The sequence below is a fragment of the Empidonax traillii genome, unplaced genomic scaffold (genome assembly GCF_003031625.1).
Source record: "Empidonax traillii isolate 1590-97213 ecotype Southwest subspecies unplaced genomic scaffold, ASM303162v1 scaffold238:size1398292, whole genome shotgun sequence".
In the NCBI taxonomy this organism is placed as follows: Eukaryota; Metazoa; Chordata; class Aves; order Passeriformes; family Tyrannidae; genus Empidonax; species Empidonax traillii.
The window spans coordinates 943,661-967,198 of record NW_020955431.1 but is presented as its reverse complement, the minus strand read 5'-3'; the positions used below and the strand labels follow the sequence as shown (position 1 = coordinate 967,198).

General features: G+C 38.5%; 1 protein-coding gene across 1 annotated transcript in view; it reads left to right on the top strand.

The window, feature by feature from the left end:
- The window catches only part of TRIO (trio Rho guanine nucleotide exchange factor), a 250,107-nt gene that overhangs the window by 80,808 nt on the left and 145,761 nt on the right, over window positions 1-23,538 (top strand). The window contains 6 exon segments of the mRNA XM_027888455.1: window positions 246-438; window positions 1,094-1,606; window positions 4,576-4,698; window positions 13,474-13,665; window positions 17,136-17,267; window positions 20,761-20,991. Coding sequence (XP_027744256.1) covers window positions 246-438; window positions 1,094-1,606; window positions 4,576-4,698; window positions 13,474-13,665; window positions 17,136-17,267; window positions 20,761-20,991 — 1,384 coding nt within the window.

Below are 23,538 nucleotides of genomic sequence, written 5' to 3'. Positions count from 1 at the left end.
AAGAGTCAGAATATCAAGTCAGCAACAGGTATAAAGTTATCACCCACAAGGAGCTGGCCATGGGGGTCAGAGAAATTTCTTGAGAGGTTCACGAGATCTGCTGTATGTGTAGCTTGTCAACAGTGAGACCCTAGAGCGTTACAATTGGCTGAGGAGACCACGTTCATTAGGCAGTGTGGTGCAGTAGAGTGCTCTGTTTGAAGTTGTAACACTTGCTTGATAACCTTTTCTTCTTTCTTCTGCAGTGAGGAAGTATGTAAACGAGGATTCACTGTCATTGTAGATATGCGTGGGTCAAAATGGGACTCCATAAAGCCTCTGCTGAAGATTTTACAGGAATCCTTTCCATGTTGTATTCATGTTGCACTGATAATCAAGCCAGACAATTTCTGGCAGAAACAGAGGACTAACTTTGGCAGCTCTAAGTTCGAGTTTGAGGTAATTTTCCTATGGAATATAAATTTATATTTATTTCGTGGTTTTAAGTGCTCAGTAATGATCAGCACCTTGAAAACTCTGAGATAAATTATATTCTGCATGAAAGGAGGGTTACTTTAGGCCACTGGTGCTAGAGGGAATGAGATTTGCTTCTTTTTCTTTCTACCTACTAGACTAGGTAGTTGTGTATGTTGTTATTGATATTCTTTTTCTAAGTGTAAGAAAGATGGAATTAGGGTTTTATCTCTACTGGTAAAAAGCTAGGTTTACTCTGTTTGTTATTTTGTTCTGTGCTAAGGTAATTGTGATACCTCCAGCATGCTGAGGAAAGCAGCTGTCTGAACCTTGCTTGTTGTCTTCCTTATGCTTTGCAATACACAGAGTCAAAGCTTAATTAAAACAGTAGTCAAAGGAGTGGCTGCTGTTTTCTTCTGAAGTGTAGTGAGGTAAGAAAGAAATATTTCTCTAATTTTGGGAAATACCTGCAAGACCTCCTGTTCAGAACTGGTACTTGAAAAGACGTGTGAGAAAAGGTGTCATGTGGACTTTGTGAGCAAAATGATCAACTCTTACAAAGAGAAAAGCAAAAGCTTGAAAGGAAATTTCAAATTAATTTCAGTAACAGCATCTTTTTATTTCCACTTTTATTTTCTAGACAAATATGGTGTCTCTGGAAGGCCTTACCAAAGTAGTTGATCCTTCTCAGCTAACCCCAGAATTTGATGGCTGTTTGGAATACAACCATGAGGAGTGGATAGAAATCAGAGTTGCCTTTGAGGACTACATTAGCAATGCAACCCATATGCTGTCCAGACTGGAGGAACTGCAAGATATATTGTCAAAAAAAGAAATGCCTCAGGACCTGGAAGGTGCTCGCAATATGATAGAGGAGCATTCACAATTAAAAAAGAAAGTCATTAAGGCCCCTATCGAGGACCTTGATGTGGAAGGACAAAAGCTGCTCCAGCGGATACAGAGCAGTGATAGCTTTCCCAAAAAGAACTCGGGGTCAGGGAATGCAGACTTACAGAACCTTTTACCCAAAGTATCCACCATGCTGGACAGGCTGCACTCAACACGGCAGCATCTGCATCAGATGTGGCATGTGCGAAAATTGAAATTGGACCAATGTTTTCAGCTCAGGCTGTTTGAGCAGGATGCTGAAAAGGTAAGCGATGGGGGGAGGGGAGTATAAATGGCTGGTGCTTGATGGACTTGAAAGAAGTACCAAGAGTAACTGCAAATAGTCATTTTTGTCTTTCAAGTTAATCACTAGACTTTTAATGAGAAATAAGGGACTTCTTGGTTGAGAGGTGCTAAGAGTCTTCTAGAGTAAAGGGCATGGGATAGTACTTATAAGCTGTAAAGGACACAGGTAGTTCTCACCAAAGAATATTTTAAGTGCTAGTGACTTTAAAGCTTTTGTTTTGTTAAGGGCTTTTTCCAACTCTTTTTGCCTGCATCAAGTGAAGATGAATGATGGATACTTTGTAAATACAGATGACTAGAAACTACATTGGTCTTCTTTAGTGATCTTTGGACAGTGAGTGACAGGCAGTTGACAAAGTCTAAAGAGACTGACATGGGGAACTGCTTCATTGATGCAGGGTTTAAAGTCCCAGGCTAAAAACTGATGTATCTCTTCTGACAGTGCATATGTCATTAATAGGGAACTGAGTGATTTCATAATGTTTCAGGCTAACCAGTCCCTTCACATGAGAAAGCCCTTGATTGTCATAGAATGTGAACAGGAGGTATGGCAGGCAGTTCACTTTTAGATGAGCTCAAATAAGATCTGTTTTCATGTAGAATGGTATTACAATCACTTGTTATTGACTTGTTACCATGGAACAAATAACTTTAAGGAAGGGTGGGGAGTTTTTCTCCCGGGGGAAGTAGTAACTTGAACTATGCAATCAAGTGGTCAGTATGGCCTTTGTCAGAGTTCCTAAAGTATTTAGATTTCTTAAAGTATTTTATTTAAGATTGCCTGAACTGGATGAAACCAAAGGTCTGTGTTAAACCGGTATCCTGCTCTCCAAATGCATCAGGAAGAGTAAAAGCAGAGCAAACGTGTTTCACCTCAGGGACTTGTTTTACACTACTCTAATGTTTTGTGCTGTGTTTAAAAAAGAAATAATTTGTAAAAGTACCATTTAAAGCAAGTGTTTACTGAAGAGATATAGCTGAAAGTAGTAGGGACATGTAAAGAGTTGAGATAATTATAAAATTATTAATCATAGCATTATTTAGAAAATAGCAAGCTGTTGGTATAGTATTGTTCTTTCAGGTCCAAATGTTTTTTATCAGCCACTTCCATGCAGCATTAATTGTTCTGTGTTATAGCATATCTTTCAGTACTGTCAGAGCGCCATCAAAATATATTTTTTTTATTTACTCATCTTTGACCAAGTTGCTTATATAACTTGGGCTTTAAGAAACTTCTTGAGAAATACTTGAGCCTGTGGGATTGACCTCTGTCCTGCCATGTGGTTGCATAAGCTCCTATCTGTGTTTTCTAGGTTTCTGATTGCAAGAATAAGTCACTATTAAATTAACACATCTTTCTTTCATAAGGGAAGTATCAGGCACCTCAAAATGAGGTTGACAGCAGCTAGCTCACCTGAGACTTTATTCTCTCAACAGCCAGTAAAAAAAAGATTAAAAAGAAGGTTTGTGTAGTATCCCAACTCACTTTTGGATTAAGACCCTTGCCTTAATCTGTTTGCAGCCCTTATTTTTACTGCTTATATCAGATTAGATTTCATAGCTCATGGCTTCTTTATCAGTGGATGTCTATGTGTTTTTCTTAAATGTGGGAAAGGACAGGATCTTTGTTGGAAAGATAAAGGGTATTGTATGAGGAGAAAAACACACGTTCCTTTTGGAGGACTTGCTCAACTCCGTGATCTCTGTCCGGAAGAAAAAAAGGCAAAAACGGGCGAGGTGGGAGGGAATCTGGAATTGCCCTGTAGATGTCTGAAGGCAGGAAATTAAGATGACCTAGAGAAAGGTGGTCGTGAGCAGGACCAGTCTGTTTTGAACTATGTTCTAGCATGTCTTCACTGTGTTCTAGATAAGAAGCAGAAAATTTTAGGAGTATGTGATTAGCTATCTCAGTTGTCTAAGCTCTTAGAAGTTTGGTTTACAGTCCTTACCATCTTGTGTTCTACTTATAATTTGGTTTGTTACGGACCTGGAATGAATACTGGGTATGGTTTTGTTCGCCAGGATATTTTGAAAGATCTTTAAAAAAATATTTATTCCTTATTGATATTGTTATTTCCTGAACAGTCTTTTTCAGGCTATCCAGCAGTATCTTTTTTGCTGAGATTCAGCAAAGATTTCAAGACCATCGAAACCCCCATCGGGTGGGGTGTTAAACTTAGTTTTTGATGTGTTGCTTGGTCTTTGAAAACTTTTTCTTCCAGTGCCGCTGTTAACATAACCTGTGTATATCCACTGATGACCATTGCCAAATAGGGTCTTTACTAAAATTTGTTTGAATATTAAAATATTGGGTTTTTTGTTCTCAAAAACAAATATATTTAAAGGTTCTTCTTAGACTTCTTTGGAAGAAGGTAATGTGTAACTCTTTGCTCAAGTATACTTTTATTAAGTCATCTAGAAATAGAACAATTGTTTTCAAATCTGCTGTAAAGTTATGAACTAAAATTATTAAACTTGCTGCTGAAGTACTTGATCAGCAAGAATGAATTTATATTTAATTTCCATGAGTTGCTGTTTTCATTTAAATTGCTAAGCGGCTGACGTCAAGAAGTGCTGACATTAGCGAACGTATAAGCTTGACAGCTCAGGGCTGTGCTCCAAGTCTGTTTGTTTACTATGGCTTCTTAGTAATAATGAAGTTTACAATTATGACTTTACTGTAGCTTGTTGAGATAAACATCTGTAGTAAAGGTACCGGTAACAGCCTCAGCTGTTTGATCTAGAAAGATAGATTTCATCAATGATTGGATTAAAATCATATAATTTAGAAGGGAAAGAGGATTAGTATTGATTTTTGTGGCCTTAGACTCTGTCTTCTCTTTTCACAGATTGCTTAAATTACTTGTCTATGATTTCTGCCATAACAAATTATTGAACTTTTTTTCTTTCCTTAATATTTTCATGTAGATGTTTGACTGGATCACACACAACAAAGGTCTGTTTCTGAACAGCTACACAGAGATTGGAACCAGTCACCCCCACGCAATGGAACTTCAGACACAGCACAATCACTTTGCCATGAACTGTATGGTAAGAACAGGCCTCCCTTCACCACACAAAGAGACAAATTATCCATTTGTTCTATGTCAAGGTAGAATTTGTAAGTAAATTGTTCCTTCTTTACAAGTAGTGCGAATTTGTATTGGAGCAGTGAAATTATAAAACACAAAGGAGGAAAATAAAGAGTAGTCAAGTACAGAGATACTGTGATCAAGCAACAAAATTGTTTTGACAAATGGCTGTGTTCAGTGCAGCCTCATCATCCTCAAATAAAAGTGTACAACCTTCTAGAACCTGGGATGTGTGTTTGAGTATTGCTTTGGGTCTTGTATGAAATTTGAGAGACTCGTGTAGTACCGATTTTAGCTCTCCATTTTGAAAGAAGTCGTTCTTAGGATCTTCTGAATAGATTGCAACTCAGACAAAAAGTTCTGAAGAGTAGCTGAGCCTGGCATAATAATTTTCCATGTTTTTAAGAAGACATTTCCCATTTCTGGCACAGTATAATGGAGTTAACCCAAAAAATTTTCTCAGGCAAATATCATCTTAGGATGAGCTGTAAGTAGACTGCAATTAAATATTTGGATTTTAACTGGCAGTGAGTAAAAGCTGTTTATTTTCCGTTTCATGAATCCCTGTTTGAACATAGGGATGAAATTCTCAAGTACATTTCAGGTCCCTTACAGCAGGAGCATTTGAAGTATTTAAATAACCCTAGGAGTCTGAGCCTAAATCCAGTTCCTGTCTGTCAGATCAATGAAGGAAGAACATTACCAGTCTTTTTAGAAATTACCGTTCTTGGCAGTCCAAGGATGGGAATTGAATTACAGTATGGTTGAAACAATCAAGTCTTGCAAGAGAGTCTTTTTGTAGGACAGGACTACTAATTGCAGAGAGTGGCAAAGTAAACTTAGCTGAGTAATGTGTCTTGCTGAAGTAACAGAAGGGCTAGTAAGGCAGCTCTTGTGTATGGTATAGCTGGAGTTAAGGCAATAGAAGACACCATTAGAGAAGGTACATTTTCTTCTTTAACAACTCAGCTATGTTTGAAAAAGTTTAAAAAAAATGAAAATCAGTATGTACTTTCTGAAAAGAGTAAAGCAAATGTTGGGGAACTTTGCAATTAAGTTATGTAACATCATATATGGATGTAACTTTGACCATTAGGTTTGCTTTGTGGCATAGGTATTAGCTCCCTTATGGAGCACCTCGTTGTTGTTCCTCACTGCTCAGATATGAAGTAAAGCAGAAGCAAACTCACAGGATGACAGTAGATGCCATTGACATGAGATGACTTTCGGAATGTAGCAATTTTGAATGGCCTTCCAGGCAATTCTTAAGCTTGTACTCCAAAGGTTAAATTTTTCATCTGTCAGCCTGCCTCGGTATTAGTCACTGTTGTCCTCTTTCCTTCAAATGGAATGACTTTTTCTTGTTTTTCCCTGCTTTTGTACTGCTCAGATGCTATCAACAGTAGGAAGCACTTGAGCGATGCAGCATAATCCTTCCTGCTCCATGTTTGCTATTAGTCTTTTGCTGTTAATCTCTCTTTTGCCTGTAGTTGTCAAATGCATTAATTACAGGGGACTTTTTCTCAGCCTGCAAAATGATTTCTTGAAGCGTACAGGGAGCAGCTTAAATTTGGGGCAAATTAAACTATCCCAACGTTCAAAAAGGGAAAAACAAGCTGCATTTTTTTTGTGTTTCTCTAGCATAATCTCCTCCAAGAGGGGTTCTTTGGCATGGAATAGGAAAATGCAAATTCGAAATAATCAGTCGCTGGTTTTGATTTAAGCAGCGTTCAGATTTTCTGGATTTTATTTGGTTATATAGCCAAAGCCTTTCATATAGATTAAGAGCAAAGATTAAGCTGAATGTGACATAAAAAATTGACATGAACTGATTGAATTTTGGCAAGCCTTCTTTTTCATTAGCTTTTAAGTGGAAAAATGTTGGGCAGTCCTAACTCCTGCAAGCATATTTAGCTTCTCTCTGACCACTCTCCACATATACTCTATGCTTAACAAGCTGCTCTTAGTTCACCGTTCCTGTCACTGTAACTTTTAAGCAATCAAAGTTGATTTAAGATCTCTTATGTGAATGCTATAATGCTAGAAGTGGAATTTAACTTTTAACCCCTCTACAACAATGCAAAATTATTCAATTAGATAGAGTGGAGGAAGGAAGACAACTATGTATAAGCTTTATTTATTGCAGGAGATTTTGAAGGCTTTTCATTGTGACCCTAACTGGACCTTAATAGAACTTGCTTTCTAGGTAGTTTTCTTAGGCTCACTTTAGGTAGGGATGGGCTGTTCAAAGGATAAATGCTGCCTAAGCAGCTAAATGCAACCTCTTACAGTTGCTCACAGCTTAACTCTGATGTTGCAGCTGCTTTTTCCAACATATTGTGGTTGCTGCCAAGGCACATGTTCCCCTCCACAGCAGGTGCTACCCTTTTTCTCTCATCTCCCCTTCCTTCCCAAGTAGCTGCTTGGCTTTTTAAGAGGTGCAGGAGGGCAACTTCTGCAGCTGTTTATGCCAAACTCAGCTGAGAAGGAGTGACGGCCTTCGGGTGAGATGCCAAAATTTTGATCTGGTCTTCTAGTCTGAAATGAGCCACTTGGATGTAAAACATTGTGAAAGTGACTTAGTTCCTGTCATTAATAGAAGTTGGTTACATCAAGAACAAAGATTTGCCTTTTTTTTTTTTTCCCCTGTAATGGGTTTCTGCCATTTTTAGAATCTGATTTTCAGTATTAACACAAAGTAGTTGGAAGCGTAAAACCAAACGTTATAAAACAAAAAGGGAAAGAATATATCCACGGAGGAAATATAACTTTACTTTCAGCAGTTTCGTTAGCAAGTGGTCTGTCTGGGAATCTTTTGTATTCAGTATGTGATAGGCTTACATGGTTGCACTTCAAGGTAAAAGGAATAAGTTCATGCAAATTTTAAGCTTAATACACACACTGGTTCTCACTGCAATGAACCTGTCCCAGAGCAAAGCTGGATAGGTGTAGTGCTGTGCATTGAAGATGGACATATATTTGGTTACCACTGATTAACACACAGGTTGATGTGGCTAAAAGAGTTGCTGACTGAAGGACAGTTCACATGTGCAGCTGTAGGTATGTGACCTCCTGTTACTCCTGAATTTGAGAGGCTGTGCACTGATAAATGTCAAAACTGTGTCTTTATAAGGCGGGTAGATCCCGTGTTCCGTAACTATGGGGAAAAACAAATTCTCAATGATTCTGCTCTCTAAAGATGAGGATGGATTTTCAGTACAATTTAAAAGGCCTGCTTTCAGCAACAGTAAATTGCTGTTGTCAAGTCCCAAGATTTATTTGAGTTGAGCAACACTCAGTTTCAGCTTAACGTTCCTCTTTGGGTGACTAAACCGATGCTTCACTTCTCAAAACACAATTTTAGTACCTTTTAAGGGAGAAAATTTCAAATAAGACATCATAGGAGTTGCAAGTACAAAATTTATGTGTTGAGTTTTTGAACTGCAAAAATAAAGTACCCATGATTATGTGATTAGTCAGTCTTGCATGCGAGACTGAGAAAGAGTGATTCCGTGTCTGTCCACTCTTTTTCCTGCCATTTTCTATACATCTGCTGGTGCACAAGGAAAACAAGAAGTCACGTGAAGTATGGGTGAGGAGGAGGATGTTATCTGCTTGAACATTTTCTAGTCCTGTTGCTAGACCAAACGGCCTTGTTTTCATTACATTTTATCTGTGCCTTGCAATGCACTGGAGAGGGTTAAAATGCTTGGGAAGTGATGTAGGCAAAATGAAACTTTGTTTGGAGAAAGCTGGCACATGCTACTATTAAAGAGTGTGCTATGACTACTTCTTGTCTCAGCGTCAATAGGACCATCAGTAGAAGTTACGTTTATTAACCACAGTCCAAAAAGTCCAGTGTCAATTGTAAGTATGTTGCTAAGTTGATTATTCTTCTCAGAACAGGCTGATTGTGTACACTAAACTACTTTATCAAGGTAGTAATCAAATATTGAATGGTTTCCAGAAAAAAGAATGCCAGAAATGAGCACTGCTGAGAGTTTTGGGATGTTAAAATAAAAGGATGAACACAATGATGGAGTATCACTAGGCTTGCAAAGTTAAAAGTTATAAAGATGACCTGTTTGGCTTGCTCAGATCCAGCCACAGGGACTGGTACAAAAGGAAACATGAAGAAGGTCAGGTGAGGTAAAATCACCTTAGCTGACAGCTTGTGTAACTTTTTCTTCTTCTTTTATATTATTGATATTATTTCACTCTTGAGATTCTTTTTACTTTAAATATGTACTTTTGTAACCATATAGATTTGTTGCTTGAGATAGAATTAAGCACCATGTGAATTCTAGAACTGCCCTTGGTCCTCTGGGATTTTCACAAATGAGAGCAAGACCAAAGGTTGTGAATTGAGCATTCTTCCTCAGATTGCTTTGAAATGCAGATTTTCACAAAAGGCTTCGTGTAGCATGATGAACAGTAGTAAGCCACCTCTTCATCCTTGGTGGAGACATGTCTGTTTTGTGGGGTTTGGTGGGTTTTATGGGTTGGATTTTTTAAACTTATTTTTATGTTATTAATCTAATGTTTTGCTTAGGTAGTGCTTGCAGTAAAATAAATAAATGAAAGTTAAATAGTTAAATCCGTCAGCTGTCCAACCAGTCTAACATCTCTAATAGACAAAGACTCTAAATAGGCATGGGGCAGCACAGGAGGTAAAATGTATTCAGTCAAGGTTTTGGTTGTTCTGGGTAACCATAGTCAAGCAAACCATGTGTTTCTGATGTTTTTGAAGTTCAGAGAATGCACAGGTGTGGGTCATGGTCAGATTGGGAAGGATGTGCTTTGAGTGCACATGCCTAAGAGAATCTTTTTAGTGCCATAGCAGTTAATGCTTAGATACAGTATCTGGATGCCACCTACCTGAGAACAGACTGAAAAAGGTAAAATGAGTTCAGGCTATTTTCAGCTTCTGAGGAGCACTCAAAAGTCAACAAGGTGAAACAGAACAGGCTAGATGTGCAACCTGCCTAAGGAAGAAACAAATAAACAGATTTTAAAAAGCAGTCAGCTTGTTAATACAGCAACAAGTATGCTCATGTCAATGAATCACAAACTAAAAGAACAGACAGTGGTATTACTGAAAATAAACAAATCTTACATCACTTTTAGTACTTATTGGGGGTGCTGAACTTCAGATTTGTAAAGAAATTGCCCTGATTCAGTTGATCCTATTAGAGAACTAGGTCCAGTTTAGAGCCCCGTACTTAATGTTGTAATTGGAAACCTCTACATGAAAATGATGTGGCTGTAAGGAGAGGTTGAAGGCGTGGGTGTTTACTATGAGTAAGGGAAGGTAAGTGAAAAGTGAAGGAGGAAAGAAGGTAGTGTTAGCATTGGACTTATAAAGTCTTGCAGTAAGATTCCCCAGGTCCACATAAAAAAACATAGGAAAGGGATGATAAATTTGAAGAAATTAGGAGTGAAATTATATTTCATTCGTTCCAGTGGTGGTTAAACAGTTTCCTGAGAATATTTAGAGGATCCTTGTAGTTAAAGGACAGGTTACACACTTCCCTTACTTGTAGTCTTGATGTTGCTGAGTTTGTTTTTTATCAAGGAAATAGATCAGGTTACACCTTTAGTTGTTCTGCAGCCCTCATTGTAAAGTTTGGATTCCAAAACTGAAAGTTTTAGTGTTGCTTCAAGAATGAGACTAGAGGAGATATTAGAGAACATTTAATCATTAAAGCAGGTGTTAATTCATACATTAATGCTACACCATGTTTTGATGGCCATTTGTGTATGAAGTGGCAGATGATTTGAAAATTCCATTGCTAAATTATTTTCATCGTAGTCATATAGTTGCAACTCATTACAGTATATACAGAGATGTGAGTTATGATGCTTATGGACCATGTCACTGAGGTGATGACATTTAAAACTGAATTCTTAATAGTTTCTGTGTCAGAAAACAACTGTTTGAAATCTTGAAGCTAAACAAACATTCTCTAAATGTGTTTGGGAAAATCAGGAAATAAAATAGAACCTTCAGGTCACCTGCCAGGTTTATTTTGTATCGAGTGTGATAGAAGTTCACTTACGCTGGTAGGCTGTCACCTGTGCTTTTCCCCTGTGTTCTTGCCTTTCAGGCACGCACCAAAGACTGACAGAATGCACTACAGCTTGTGTTGAGCTACTAATCTGTGTTGCCTGCTCAGCAATACTTGCTTTATACGTATTCTCCCTTTAGAGAATAATTCTGCAATGAGGAGCTTTCCAGATATTGTAAGGTGTCTTTTCAGCTTCTGGCTAAAGAGCATTTTGAGAGAAAATCATCGTACTAAGTACATTCTTGTACTTAACTAAACACAGTGTAGTGCGGTAACTTGAATTGTTCACATTTTAGTCTTGTTACAATAGTCATGTGTGTGAGACAGTGGAAAAATCCCAGAATATGCCAAGGGATGCCCAAGGATCATCGAGTCCAACCCTTAGCCCTGTGCAGGACCATTCCCAAGAGCACCTGTGCCTACCATATGCCTACTACATGCATACCATGTGCCTGAGAGTATCATCCAAACACTTCTTTACCTCTGTCAGGCTTGGTGCTGTGATCACTTCACTGGGGAGCCTGTTCCAGCACTCAGCCACTCTCTGGGTGAAGAACCTTTTTGTAATACTCAACCTAAACCTTCCCTGACACAACTTCAGGCGATTCCCTGAGGTTCTGTCATTGGTCACTGAAGAGATCAGGCAATGCAGTATCACTTCAGCCTTTCACTTTTGAGGCAGTGGAGACACATTTAGAAGCTCTGGGTGCTTCTTGCATATTCACACAATGTAAATGAGATCACTAAATAAATCTTTAGCAGTTATTACCTCATAGCTGTTGCTTTCCTAACTATAGCCAGGATATAAATACATACAATGAATATGATATCAGTCCCTGGGGAATGAGCACCGGTGTACTTGCAACAGTGTTTCTCATCTCTCTAGCAGTGTGCGAAATATGTAGTTGTGATGTAATAATGACTGTGGACTCGCCTGTCCTTGTAGGAAATGGAACATAATTTGTTAACCTTGAAGGATCAACTGAAGACAGTCTAACTGTTGCAAGATACTATTGGAGATTCGTTTCCTCCTTAACTAAGTCAATCTCTTGGGTCATTGCATTTTAAAATACCATCACTTAAACCTTTAGTAGATGTATCACAAAGTGAGGGAAAAAGTTTAGATTATTGTTAGTTGTTCTTTGGTTGCTCTTTTTCGAGGGACGGAATGTGGTGTACATAGCTTGGAAAGTGTTCAACTGTCAGCATATTAACTCATATTCATACTGCTACGGGGGGTATTCTTCCACACTTCTGAAGCCAGATTGCCATGGGAAAATGAATACATGTTAACCACAGTTTAGTTTTAATTTGTTTTGCTTCACATTTGCAGTACCGTGTCCTTAATTTTTAACTGGTGTTTCAGAATTTAAAAAATTTATTGATAATGGTATAGAAATAGTTCAAGTGGCGGTCTGCTATTGCCTTTATTCTTTTCTCTTTTGGCAATTTTTTTTTTCACAACTGTCAAGACCATTTAAGGATTCATTTAGCAGTCTTATATTTACGCTGCATACACTTAAATAGGCCTAAATACACTCCAGTCTTTTAAAAGTTGTTAGAAATAGCAGATTTGTATTCTTCCAGTTGTTCTGCCCTGATTAAAAGGAGAGCAGAAGTGTGTGAGATAACCTAAAAAATGGAGAGGTGATACTGTGCAGAAAGGAAAACAGTCAACATGACACTGCTTTGCTCAGTTTATTAGGTGGACCAGCTGAGGTGTAGATTGTGTCAGGTATGCTCCTGCTTGCACATATGCATACAGTTTACAATTAATAGAGACCTGTGCTAATTACCACTCAGATGAGACTGAACAGTGAAGCCTGGTAGAACTGCAACACTTGCTCCAGCCAGTCAGTGTCAGGCACTGGGCAGCATCTATGTGGTTGGACTTCAGATGATCTCCAACTTCAACAATCCTGTCATTCTAAGAACTTCATTCGAGATGTATGGGAGTCTGCCCAGTTGAAAGAAGTGTCAAGTCAGTATTATATACATGTAACTCTGGAAGGGCTACTCAGAAACCTTTTGGTCGTGAAGTTGTTCTTGTTTCTGGCTTTGCAGGAATAAGAAACTATTCATTCAAAATCAGAGTGACAAAGAGCCATCAGTGAGTAATGCCGGGATGCTAGAGAATACTTCTGATTTTGAACCTTATTTTTCTAATTTTCAGTGCTAGCTTAAAGGGAGTATAGTTGCAGGAAAATTTAGTTACTTTAAAAGTGACTTTCAGAAGTTGATGTAAAGGTTTGTAGAGTGGTGTTGCACATGCGGATACTGTGGATAGATCGGGTGCTTACTAATTATACTTTGATTCTCTCATATCATGTGTGTCTGAATGTCTTGTTGACTACACATTTTTATTGAGATTGTTGTAAAACATGGTTAACTCCTCCTCTTCATTGTAATAATATGTCTTCAAATAATATGAATTTGCTTAAGCTGACTGTTAATGTGACTTTTAGACTCTGATTATTTCAAGTCATCTTTCTCACTTGTCACGTTATACACCTAGATTCTGAAGTTTGGAATGTACAAACTTGGCAAATAAAACCAGTCTTTTAAGCAGTACTGCAATAAAATAGATTTTTTTTTTTTAGAAGTATACCTCTGTATTTCAATGGTCTGCTAACTTCCACTAATTTTTCCATCCTTCTTCTCCACAGAATGTGTATGTAAACATAAGCCGCATCATGTCAGTAGCAAATCGCCTGATCGAGTCTGGCCATTATGCTTCACAACAAATCAAACAGATTGCTAGTCAGTTGGAGCAAGAGTGGAAGGCATTTGCTGCAGCCTTGGATGAACGTAGCACATTACTGGACATGTCCTCCATCTTCCATCAGAAGGCTGAACAGGTTAGTGAATGGAGAGGGCGCCAACAAAAAGTTTATGTGCTGGAATGGTTAGTTGTGCTGTTTGCTTTTGATTTGGTTAAAAGTACAAAAAAGTGATGGAAGAGGTTGGCAAGAAAGGCAGAACATTTATTTCTGCCAGTTTCAGTTGATAATCAAACAAAAACTCGTTCTCCTCAGTTTAGCCTTTAAATTCTCCACAAAATTATTTGCCCATATCAATGCAAGGTAAAGCAACCAAATTATCTCTGTCAATCAGAATGAAGTGGACAGAAATGCTTAACTGTATAAAGCTTTTAATACTGATATAATGCCTTTCCTACATCTAGAAATCATAACTTGTTCTGTTGTCCTCACCACTCCACCCCAATCAGTCCTTGGAGTGTCAAGATTTAACTCACAGTACTTGCTTATAGAAAACTAAGTTGAACTGGCCTGAAAGTTGAGAACTTAATTAACTGTCTGAATCTGAAATTGTGGTGGGTGATGTTTACTTAGTATTTCATGAGAGATTCCTCATATATTAAAAAAAAATTAGCTTTAGGCCTTTACCAATTATTTTAATTAAGTCATTAACCATGTGAAACTGCCAGAGAAGAGGTATATGTAGGGGAAATCGGAATAAATATCCCCAAGTTAATAGTCTTAATGGTGAAAGCGTGTTTTGCCCTCCAGGGAATTCAGTTCTGAAGGAGTGGCTATGTGTGCACAGTTGAGTCACCCGTTGATATTATAGACTGTCTGCTCTGTACATCCCTGGTGTATTTGGAGAGCAGAGGTTCTTGGATGGTTATGGCTGATTGAAGCTCTGATGTGCTATATGTAGATACTTTTCTTTCCATTTGCCTTGCTAAATTATATCCAAGAAAAAGTCTCATGTCTGATACAACTTTAATTTGAAGTCGATGAAGGAATCACTTGGGAGTTGAAAACTTTAGAAACAGATAGGCAGTGCAGTTTATTTTAAGTTTTTTCTCTGATTTCCACTAGACAGATATTTAACTTCATAAATATCTAGACACCAGAAATATGAATGTATTAAGATGCAAATACACACTGCTTTTTATTATGGTTAGTGGTGACATTGGTTTAATGTCCTAAGACAGACCAAGGTAAAGTGCATAAACTGATAATACGCACTTTTAGCAGATTTTACGGAAAAGCTACATGAAAATGAGATGAAGGAATTGTTTTCTTGTAGAAGAGTCACCAATCAGCTTGAAGCATTTTATAGACATAGTGTAGTACCTTATCAATATTGATGTTTTTCTAATTACTTGGATCATTCAGGTTTACATTTAAGCTCTGTCAGCCATACTGAGTGTCCCTGGTGGTGCAGTGGCTAAAACACAGCGTTGTCAACGCTGAGATCTGGGTTCGATTCCCGGTTAGGACACTCCCCGGGCAGATGGAGCTCGCTAGCCCTGTAAGGCAATCCATCTACGTCCTGAGGACCTCGCTGCCACCGTCCAAGCGTGCTTGGCCCCGGCAGATGAACCTTAGGATTAAAGGGTGGGCTCAGTTCCGTGCACGCTGTGTCTCACCTAAAAAATCCAATGCGCAGGCTGGAAGGTGTAAAGACCTTCCCCGGTTCTTCGTTCGCAAGAGACTGGCCATTATCAGCCATACATTTAAGGGAAAGATGAGTGAAATGTTAACAGGTATAACCTGACTCAAATGCTGTCCTTTTCAATTAAAAAAGAAATAAAACTATCCTCATCATCAGAAGTCAGGGGACTAAATTTTGTGGGATTGTGTGCTGGGCAACTGTAGTAAGGGTTGGTGTTACCTTCTTTACCACTAATGTAAGTGTAAACAAGAGAAAAGATAAGAATGAGGGAAATAGTGTAGCATCTGCTGGGATTAATTTACTTTTAATTGCTCCTTCGGCGGTTTTCATTTTATGATTAACTGTGATGGATTGTCCTAGTTGCTTTGTAAGATACCTGGCTGTGATACATTAGCTGTTTCATTAACAGTGGAGAGTGAGTTCAAGGAAAGAGGGTTTGGAATGTGAGGAATGACCCCTTTAGAGACTGGTGGTGCTTGACCTACATAGAAACATTAAAAAGTAAGCAACCCGAGAAATAACACACCGTTCTTGAATGCCTGTGTTCTCCTGCAAGTGACAGGTAAGTGTTGCAGCCTACTGTCTGACACAGTGAGGACTGCACCCAGCTTCCAGTGTCTGCTGACTAGTGCCAGAGGTGTAACTCCGTGGTCCCATATGGAGCTTCTGTTAGTGTTCAGTGCTTAACATCAGAGGTTTTTTAAACTGGTCCTTGGTGAAATGAGAATTAAATAAGTATCTTACAGCTAAGTACTCTATCTCCCTTCTGCCCACCTTTGAAACAACAGCAGAGTACCAGAAATTATCTGCTTTTTCCTCAAAATACTACATGTGCTCCAAGAATTAAAATATGTATGATGAGACAAATGGCTTAGTCTCTTAAAACTTTTGAGTCTTGAACTTGTTGTGAATAGAGGACAAATTTACTTTAAACAGATCACATGCTTGGTTTAACAACTATGAAAACTCTGAGAAAAACAGGTTCGTTCTTCTCTTTCCTTTCCTATCATAACAGGGGTATAAAATTCATGCCCCCTAGCTGTGAAAAGTAAGTTTGCAGAACTTGTACTATGCATACATGTCTGTCAAGATGACTTAAACTTCAGGGATAACCTAAATTGTCTGCGTAAGAGTTTTCTGTTGCAGTATCCTCAATTTCCCCTGAAAGGCTTGACTTGAGCAGTTATGCTGACATAGCTATGTGCTCAAAGTTCAGTTTTAGTCCTAAGAGACCACTGCTGAAGTTGTAAATCCCTTACACGCTTGCTTCTGTAGTAGCTTGCCAAATGGATTTAGTGCTTCTCTGCATGTAGAAGTTAGGGCTTTGGGGACTGAGGTGTGAATTTGCTGTGCCCTGACACTACTTTGCCTCCTTGATAACCTCTTTCTAGCAAAAGACAACTATGGAGTGTTTCAGTGAACCAGTAATTCTTCATCTGCATGTGCACACGTGTGCAAAGTAACATGGTTTTCTCTGAAGATTAAAAAAAGGTGAGGTGATACACCTCCTGATACTATGAGGTTTTACTTCCTTGTGAAGAGAAGACCTTAAATGGCTTTCATGCTTCTGAAATGATAGGTGCAGGTGAAACAAACTTTCATAGCTGCCAAGTCAAGAGAAGAGCAAGAGTAAAATTGAAGCATCAGTGTTGCCAACAGTTAAATCAGTTCTGAAGGCTGCCTCTAAAGAGCTTGAAGAGTTTCAGATACTTAAAAGCACTAGTCAAACTTGAATATTTCTTTCTATTCTGATATAAACTTAATCCTGGCCATTTCACAGACAAATACTGTAAGGATTTTTAAGTGACTGTTGCACAGATGCCTGTCCTTTGAATATTACTAATACGTGTGTATTAACTGGTAGAACCCAAAATCAAGCAGAATGTTTTTTTCGCTGTTGCAGTATATGAGCAATGTGGACTCATGGTGTAAAGCCTGTGGTGAGGTGGAGCTTCCCTCAGAACTGCAAGACTTAGAAGATGCTATCCATCATCATCAAGGGATATATGAGCATATTACCTTGGCTTACTCTGAGGTAAGTATCTTGTTTGTTTCCTTAGGTCAAGTTGTGTCTTGTTAAGTTTGGATCATGAATTGGCATCTCTTGGTGCATAGTGCATTAATTGGAAACTCAAGTGCTAGGCTTCTTTTTAAATTTAGTATACTGGATTTTGCTACTATTGTTCAAAAATGAAGTGGTAAATCTTCCCCTTTATCTTCTGAAAGAAATTTAAAAGGCAAGATGGAACCATATGTGGTACCAACAACCCGTGCAGTGTACTAAGTAGGTTTTAATTCACGTTTGCATGTTACTACCTCTTAATAGCAGTCTGATACTAAACAATTACTTGAAGGGAACTTAGCTGGGTATTCTTTGGGAAAGTATTCCGTTGGCATAGATTCCTCTAAGTGTGTTTTGTTGAAAATCCTTTGCTGAAATTGCCTCACAGAAAAGGCTTAACCATCAAAGGACTTGTCACTTGACAAGCCAGAGGGTAATACACTTAGTTCTATCAACGTCAAAGACACATGAATGAGCCAGCATGCCTGTGTAGTCATCATTTGTAAGACTAGTGTATCCTATGCTGCTGCTCTAATCTTGGATTCAGCACACAATGGAATCATAGTATTTGTCAGTATTTCTAATGGTTGCATTTACAACTTAGGATGAAATGGTTGTTCTGAAGGTGGCCTAGAAAGTGATGACTATCTATATTTATTGTTCTTAAATATTGAGTTTTTTTTCTGTGAAAAGAGAAAGTTTAAGTTTACTTAGCTGAACTTAGAAATCAAATGGGTGTTCATTTCACATGGCAGGTATTTTCTGCATTTCTTCCTTTACTTATCTTTCTTTTTTTTTTTTTTTTGCCAGGTTGTTCTCATCATGGAATAGAATTGTTTTTGCTATTAAATTGAACTGATGTTAGTCTGGATTAAATACACTAGTTTAGTACTCATAAAATTATGCATTTGGTTAAATCTTTTAAAAAATGATCAGTGGACACACACAAGGTAGCCTAGGCCATAGCTTGCACCTTTCTTTAAAGGAGGTCATGTGGGTTTGAATTAATGGTTGTGATTTATACATTATATTAAAGATACAACTATTTTGTGATGAAGCAGCTTTATTGTGGAAACTGAATTCCAAGTCTGGTTACATTTCATTTAGCAGTAAAGGAAGATAAGATTAGTGCTGACAATCAGTCCTGTTGTTAGTATATCAAAACTGGGTTGTTTTTTTGAATACCTGCCATTTTGGGGCCTGCATAAACTTTATGACTGTGAGTCAGATGTTCAGAGTTTACAGGAGTTCTTGTTCTTCTGTGTAAAATAGAAATTGATATATCTCTTCTTGATTTACGCCACCTTGCTGTGTCAGCTCATCTGATGACATACTGAAGCATAGCTCTGGTGATAATACTTGTGAAATTACTACATGTAAGTGTTGTAACTCATTCTTGAGAGTATGTTTTGGAGTAAGGTTTTTTTCTTCATTACAACCATTTGTCATTGGAAGGGTCTCTTTCTAAAACAAGGAATAGGGTAATAGCACATTTGTAATAGATTTATGTGAAGAGAGGCAGGCTGAGGTGCATGCTCCATGTGAGTCCAAGGCTAGATCACTCTAGAATAATGATTATAAAGCACTGAGGTTAAAATAGTGGCATTTTTTATATTTGGTTCTGTTTGGGTTGATTTTATGTGTGGTTTTGGGTTTTGTTTACATCAGGGATGTGACTGGATGAGCCTACTCTTAAGTGTAAATAACTACTGTGGATTAGCATGTTAAAGACTGTTTGCTTACTGGTGATGCATAATGAAAATAAATTAGATAGGTAGATTATAGGATTGCTCTGGCAAATACCTTTCAAAAAAGAGTAAGCTTTAAGTGCCTTTCTTCTGAGTTCCAGTCATTACTTTTTGCCATCTGGTAAAACAATAGCTTTAGCAACCAAAATTGGTGCAGAAATAATAATTGTATGTTTATGTACAAGTCGTGTACCTCCTTTTTGCATTCCTTTTTGAAGATTAATGGAGGTGTCTTTCTGTGTCAAGATATTACACCACTATTGCTTATCATTATTAGATGTATGACTTCATTTCTATTACAGTACAGAGCTCCTTTCGTTTTGTGATGAATGAACACTGGGGGAAGAGAGAGAGGAACACTATGGAAATTACAACACTGTCATTCATTTTAGATTACAGTGTCTTGATAACATGACTTGGTTGCAAAGTAGAAGACAGTAATTTTAAGGAAGTAAATGCTCTTAAGACTAGACAGTGTGATTTTACTGAGGGTAATTACTGTATATTACTAATAAAGAAACTTACTAGCTTCCAAACTTAGATAACTGGTGTGCCTGAAACTCCAATAGCTGTGCCTTAAATGAAGTTATATGTGTAAATAAGGTTATACATCTCACTGAAATCTTAAGGTATAGTCATGCACTGGGAAGGAAGAAAACTTTATTAACTCCAAAAGAAAAACTGTGCGTGGTCATTTGTTTGTAAAGCTAATAAACTAATCAGATCAAGGAGCCATCACAATTAATTTTTTTCCACCTGAGTTTTATGGAATCTGGATAGATAATTGAAATCTTTTGTCTTGAAATATTTGAAAGACTTACTAGATGATGCTTTTGGATACAAAAAAGAAAAAATACTACTACTATAGACTGTGCATTTTTTCATCCTGACTTTACTTTACAGGGGCTACTTTTCACAAGTGAGCTTCACTCTCTCTGTTGATACTTATTACTAAAATGAAAAAGCTTAAATTGGAACTGAGAAAAAAATAAATTCAATTGTAATCTAATTATTAGAAAAGAATTTTCATTTGGATCTTTTTGACTACTGAATAGCAAATTTAAAATGTGCCTAGATTCCTTAAAAAATTACTGAAAGTAGCCACTGAGGGAAGATCTTGTCAAATTTGCTGTTTCTGACATTGTGTTGATTTGATGGGTTCAGATTATTGTTTACACTCCAGTCTTGCAGTTTCAGATGATTTTTTCCTGTCTGCTAGATGAGCTATTTGAAAAGTTCTTTACAGGTAGCTGAATGATACTGAATTATAGCAGTTCTCTGAGCTTCATGCTAAAAGTGACAGAACAGTGAAACACCAGTGAAAAGTGCTTTCAGCTCCAAATGGTAACAATGACCAAGTAAGATAGGATTATTGCTTTTTAGTTAGCATGCAAGGTAAATCTGAATATTTCTACTGCGGTTTTCTACTGGTTTAAATTAGAGAAGACATTTAGAAATGACTGTTTCTAGTCATTTCTAGTCACTAAACACTCTGTGGAAAAGCGTATCTTGCTGTGCTGTGTGGAAAGGTTTTAAGTGATTTAATCAGATTTAAGTTTGCTGTAACAACAGTTGTAAATTGTGTGAGATAGAATCATGCCCTAAGTTTTATATTTGTTGGTTCCTAAAGACATCTAAAATAGGGAGGAGATGGGGGAACAAAAGGCCTAACAAGCCTTTGGTAAGACAAGTAATTCTTCATCCTTTTTGGTGGTCAGGTGAGCCAAGATGGGAAGTCACTCCTTGACAAACTCCAGAGACCTTTGACTCCTGGGAGTTCCGATTCCCTCACTGCTTCTGCCAACTACTCAAAAGCAGTTCATCATGTTCTGGATGTCATCCATGAAGTACTGCACCACCAGCGCCAACTGGAAAATATCTGGCAGCATCGAAAGGTCCGCTTGCACCAGCGGCTTCAGCTGTGCGTTTTTCAACAGGATGTGCAACAAGTAGGTTTTATTTCATGTTGTCTAAATGCCTTTGTATTCTGTCAGCCTGTGATTCCAAGCTGTTTGCATTGACAGGTGAGTTTTGACTGCTAAACCCCATGTTCTTTCATTCAGCAGTTGAATAGTTGAATAGGATTGACTGACTGATACCAAGTTTTGTGTGTTATCAGAGAGTATTGCCTGGTATGGATAGTAATTATATTTGTAAGTTAGCTCTGCTTCATTTTTTTCTGGTTTTAAATTAATTGATTTATTTTTGAGTCAGATATGATGAGAAAGACTTTGTCATTCTATTTCGCTATTCTGAGATTGTGCTGGAAGCTGACATTCACATTCTAGGTAAGATTCTGGACTTGAAGTGTCAAAAAGACTTGTAAGAGTAACATGCAAAAAATTGTAAGTGCTATCCTGTAAAATTTTTAGTTTAAAATCCTCAGTGATACTTAATTGGCTTCATTGTGTTTCTTGAAAACCCAAGGGTAGTATATAGAATCATAGAATCAGATGGGTTGGAAAGGACCTCTGAGATTGTCAAGTCCAACTCTTGATCCACTACCACCACAGTTACTAGACCATGGCACTAAGTGCCACATCCAGTCTCTTCTTAAACACCTCCAGGGACGGAGAATCTACCTCCTCCCTGGCCAGCCCATTCCCATGTCTGATTACTCTCTCTGTAAAGAATTTCTTCCTAACATCTAGCCTAAACTTCCACTGGCAAAGCATAAGACCATGCCCTTTTGTCTTACTGATAGCTGCCTGGGAGAAGAGACCAACCTGGGAGTTGTAGAGAGTGATGAGGTCTCCCCTGGGCCTCCTCTTTTCCAGGCTAAATAACCCCAGCTCCCTCAACCTCTCCTCATGGGACTTGTGTTCAAGTCCCTTCATCAACCTGGTCTGGACCCGCTCCAGCTCCTCAATGTCCTTCCTGAACTGAGGGGCCCAGAACTGGACACAGCACTCCAGGTGTGGCCTCACCAGTACTGAGTACAGGGAAAGAATCACTTCGCTGCTCCTGCTGGCGATACTGTTCCTGATCCAGGCCAGGATGCCACTGGCCTTCTTGGCCACCTGGGCACACTGCTGGCTCATGTTCAGCTTCCTGTCAATCCAAACTCCCAGATCCCTTTCTGCCTGGCTGCTCTCCAGCCACTCTGTGCCCAGCCTGTAGCACTGCATGGGGTTGTTGTGGCCAAAGTGCAGGTCCTGGCACTTGGCCTTGTTGAACTTCATCCCATTGGAGTCAGCCCATCTCTCCAGTCTATCCAGATCCCTCTGCAGAGCTCTCCTGCCTTCCAGCTGATCAACACTCCCCCTTAGCTTGGTATCATCTGCAAATTTGCTGATGGTGGACTCAATCCCTTCATCTAAATCATCAGTAAGGTAAAGATATTAAACAGGACTGGGCCCAGCACTGATCCCTGGGGGACACCACTGGTGACCGGCCGCCAGCTGGATGCAGCCCCGTTCACCAGCACTCTCTGGGCCCGGCCCTCCAGCCAGTTCTTAACCCAGCACAGAGTGCCCCTGTCCAAGCCATGGCCTGCCAGTTTTTCCAGGAGTATATTATGGGAGACAGTGTCAAAGGCTTTGCTGAAGTCCAGATAGACACATCCACAGCCTTCCCGTCATCCACCAGGCTGGTCACCTGATCATAAAAGGAGATCGAGTTGGTCAGACAGGACCTGCCCCTCCTAAACCCGTGCTGGCTGGCTCTGATCCCTTGTCCATCCTGTACGTGCTCTGTGATTGCACAGATATAAGAGCTTGTAAAAATTACAGATGAGATTACTTTCTGGTAATAGCACTGTTCTTGAATTAATGGCTATTAGCTGGTATATTTTTATTATTATGACAACATCCATAAAAGTTAGTAGTTATGTACAGGCATTAGTATCTCTGACGTTGTTTAGAATTCCTTGGTTGATGGTGTTTTAATAAACATAAAATAATGGCCTTGGGTTGCAAATGACAGATACATTGGTAATTTATCCTTTCATAGCTCATCTTCATGAAAAAGTAAATACGGCCAGTATTTGCTGATCATGATCTTTCATTTCAGTGTAAAAGTGTTCACGAATCAGGAACTTCCTAATGGGTTTTTTTAGATAGCCAGTTACACATTCTGGTTAAACTAATCTTTTTTCTTCTCCTGTACTTACCGGGTTCAAGAAGATACTGGATGTGAGCAGCTGGGAGTGAAATAACTGGCTTTCATAATTTACAGTAGTTGAGAGATTTAGGCAGATGATGGGGGGAGTGAGTAATCATGTTAGCTCAACTTTTTCTATATGTGGACTCTTTATGTAATTAAACAACATAAATAGTTAAGCAGTAAATTAAATACAGTTTTTAAAACTTGATTACTTAATTTTTTATCTAAAAAGAGGCATATATTGAAAGACAGGCAGGCTGTTGCCCAAATTCTCAACACTCAGATGTGACAAAGAATGCAGAAAGGCATGAAAAATGTTAGCTGACAAAAGAAGTAGGAGAAAGCAGAGTCCATGTTATGAATTGTCAGGAAGGGCATAGAGAGCCAAACTG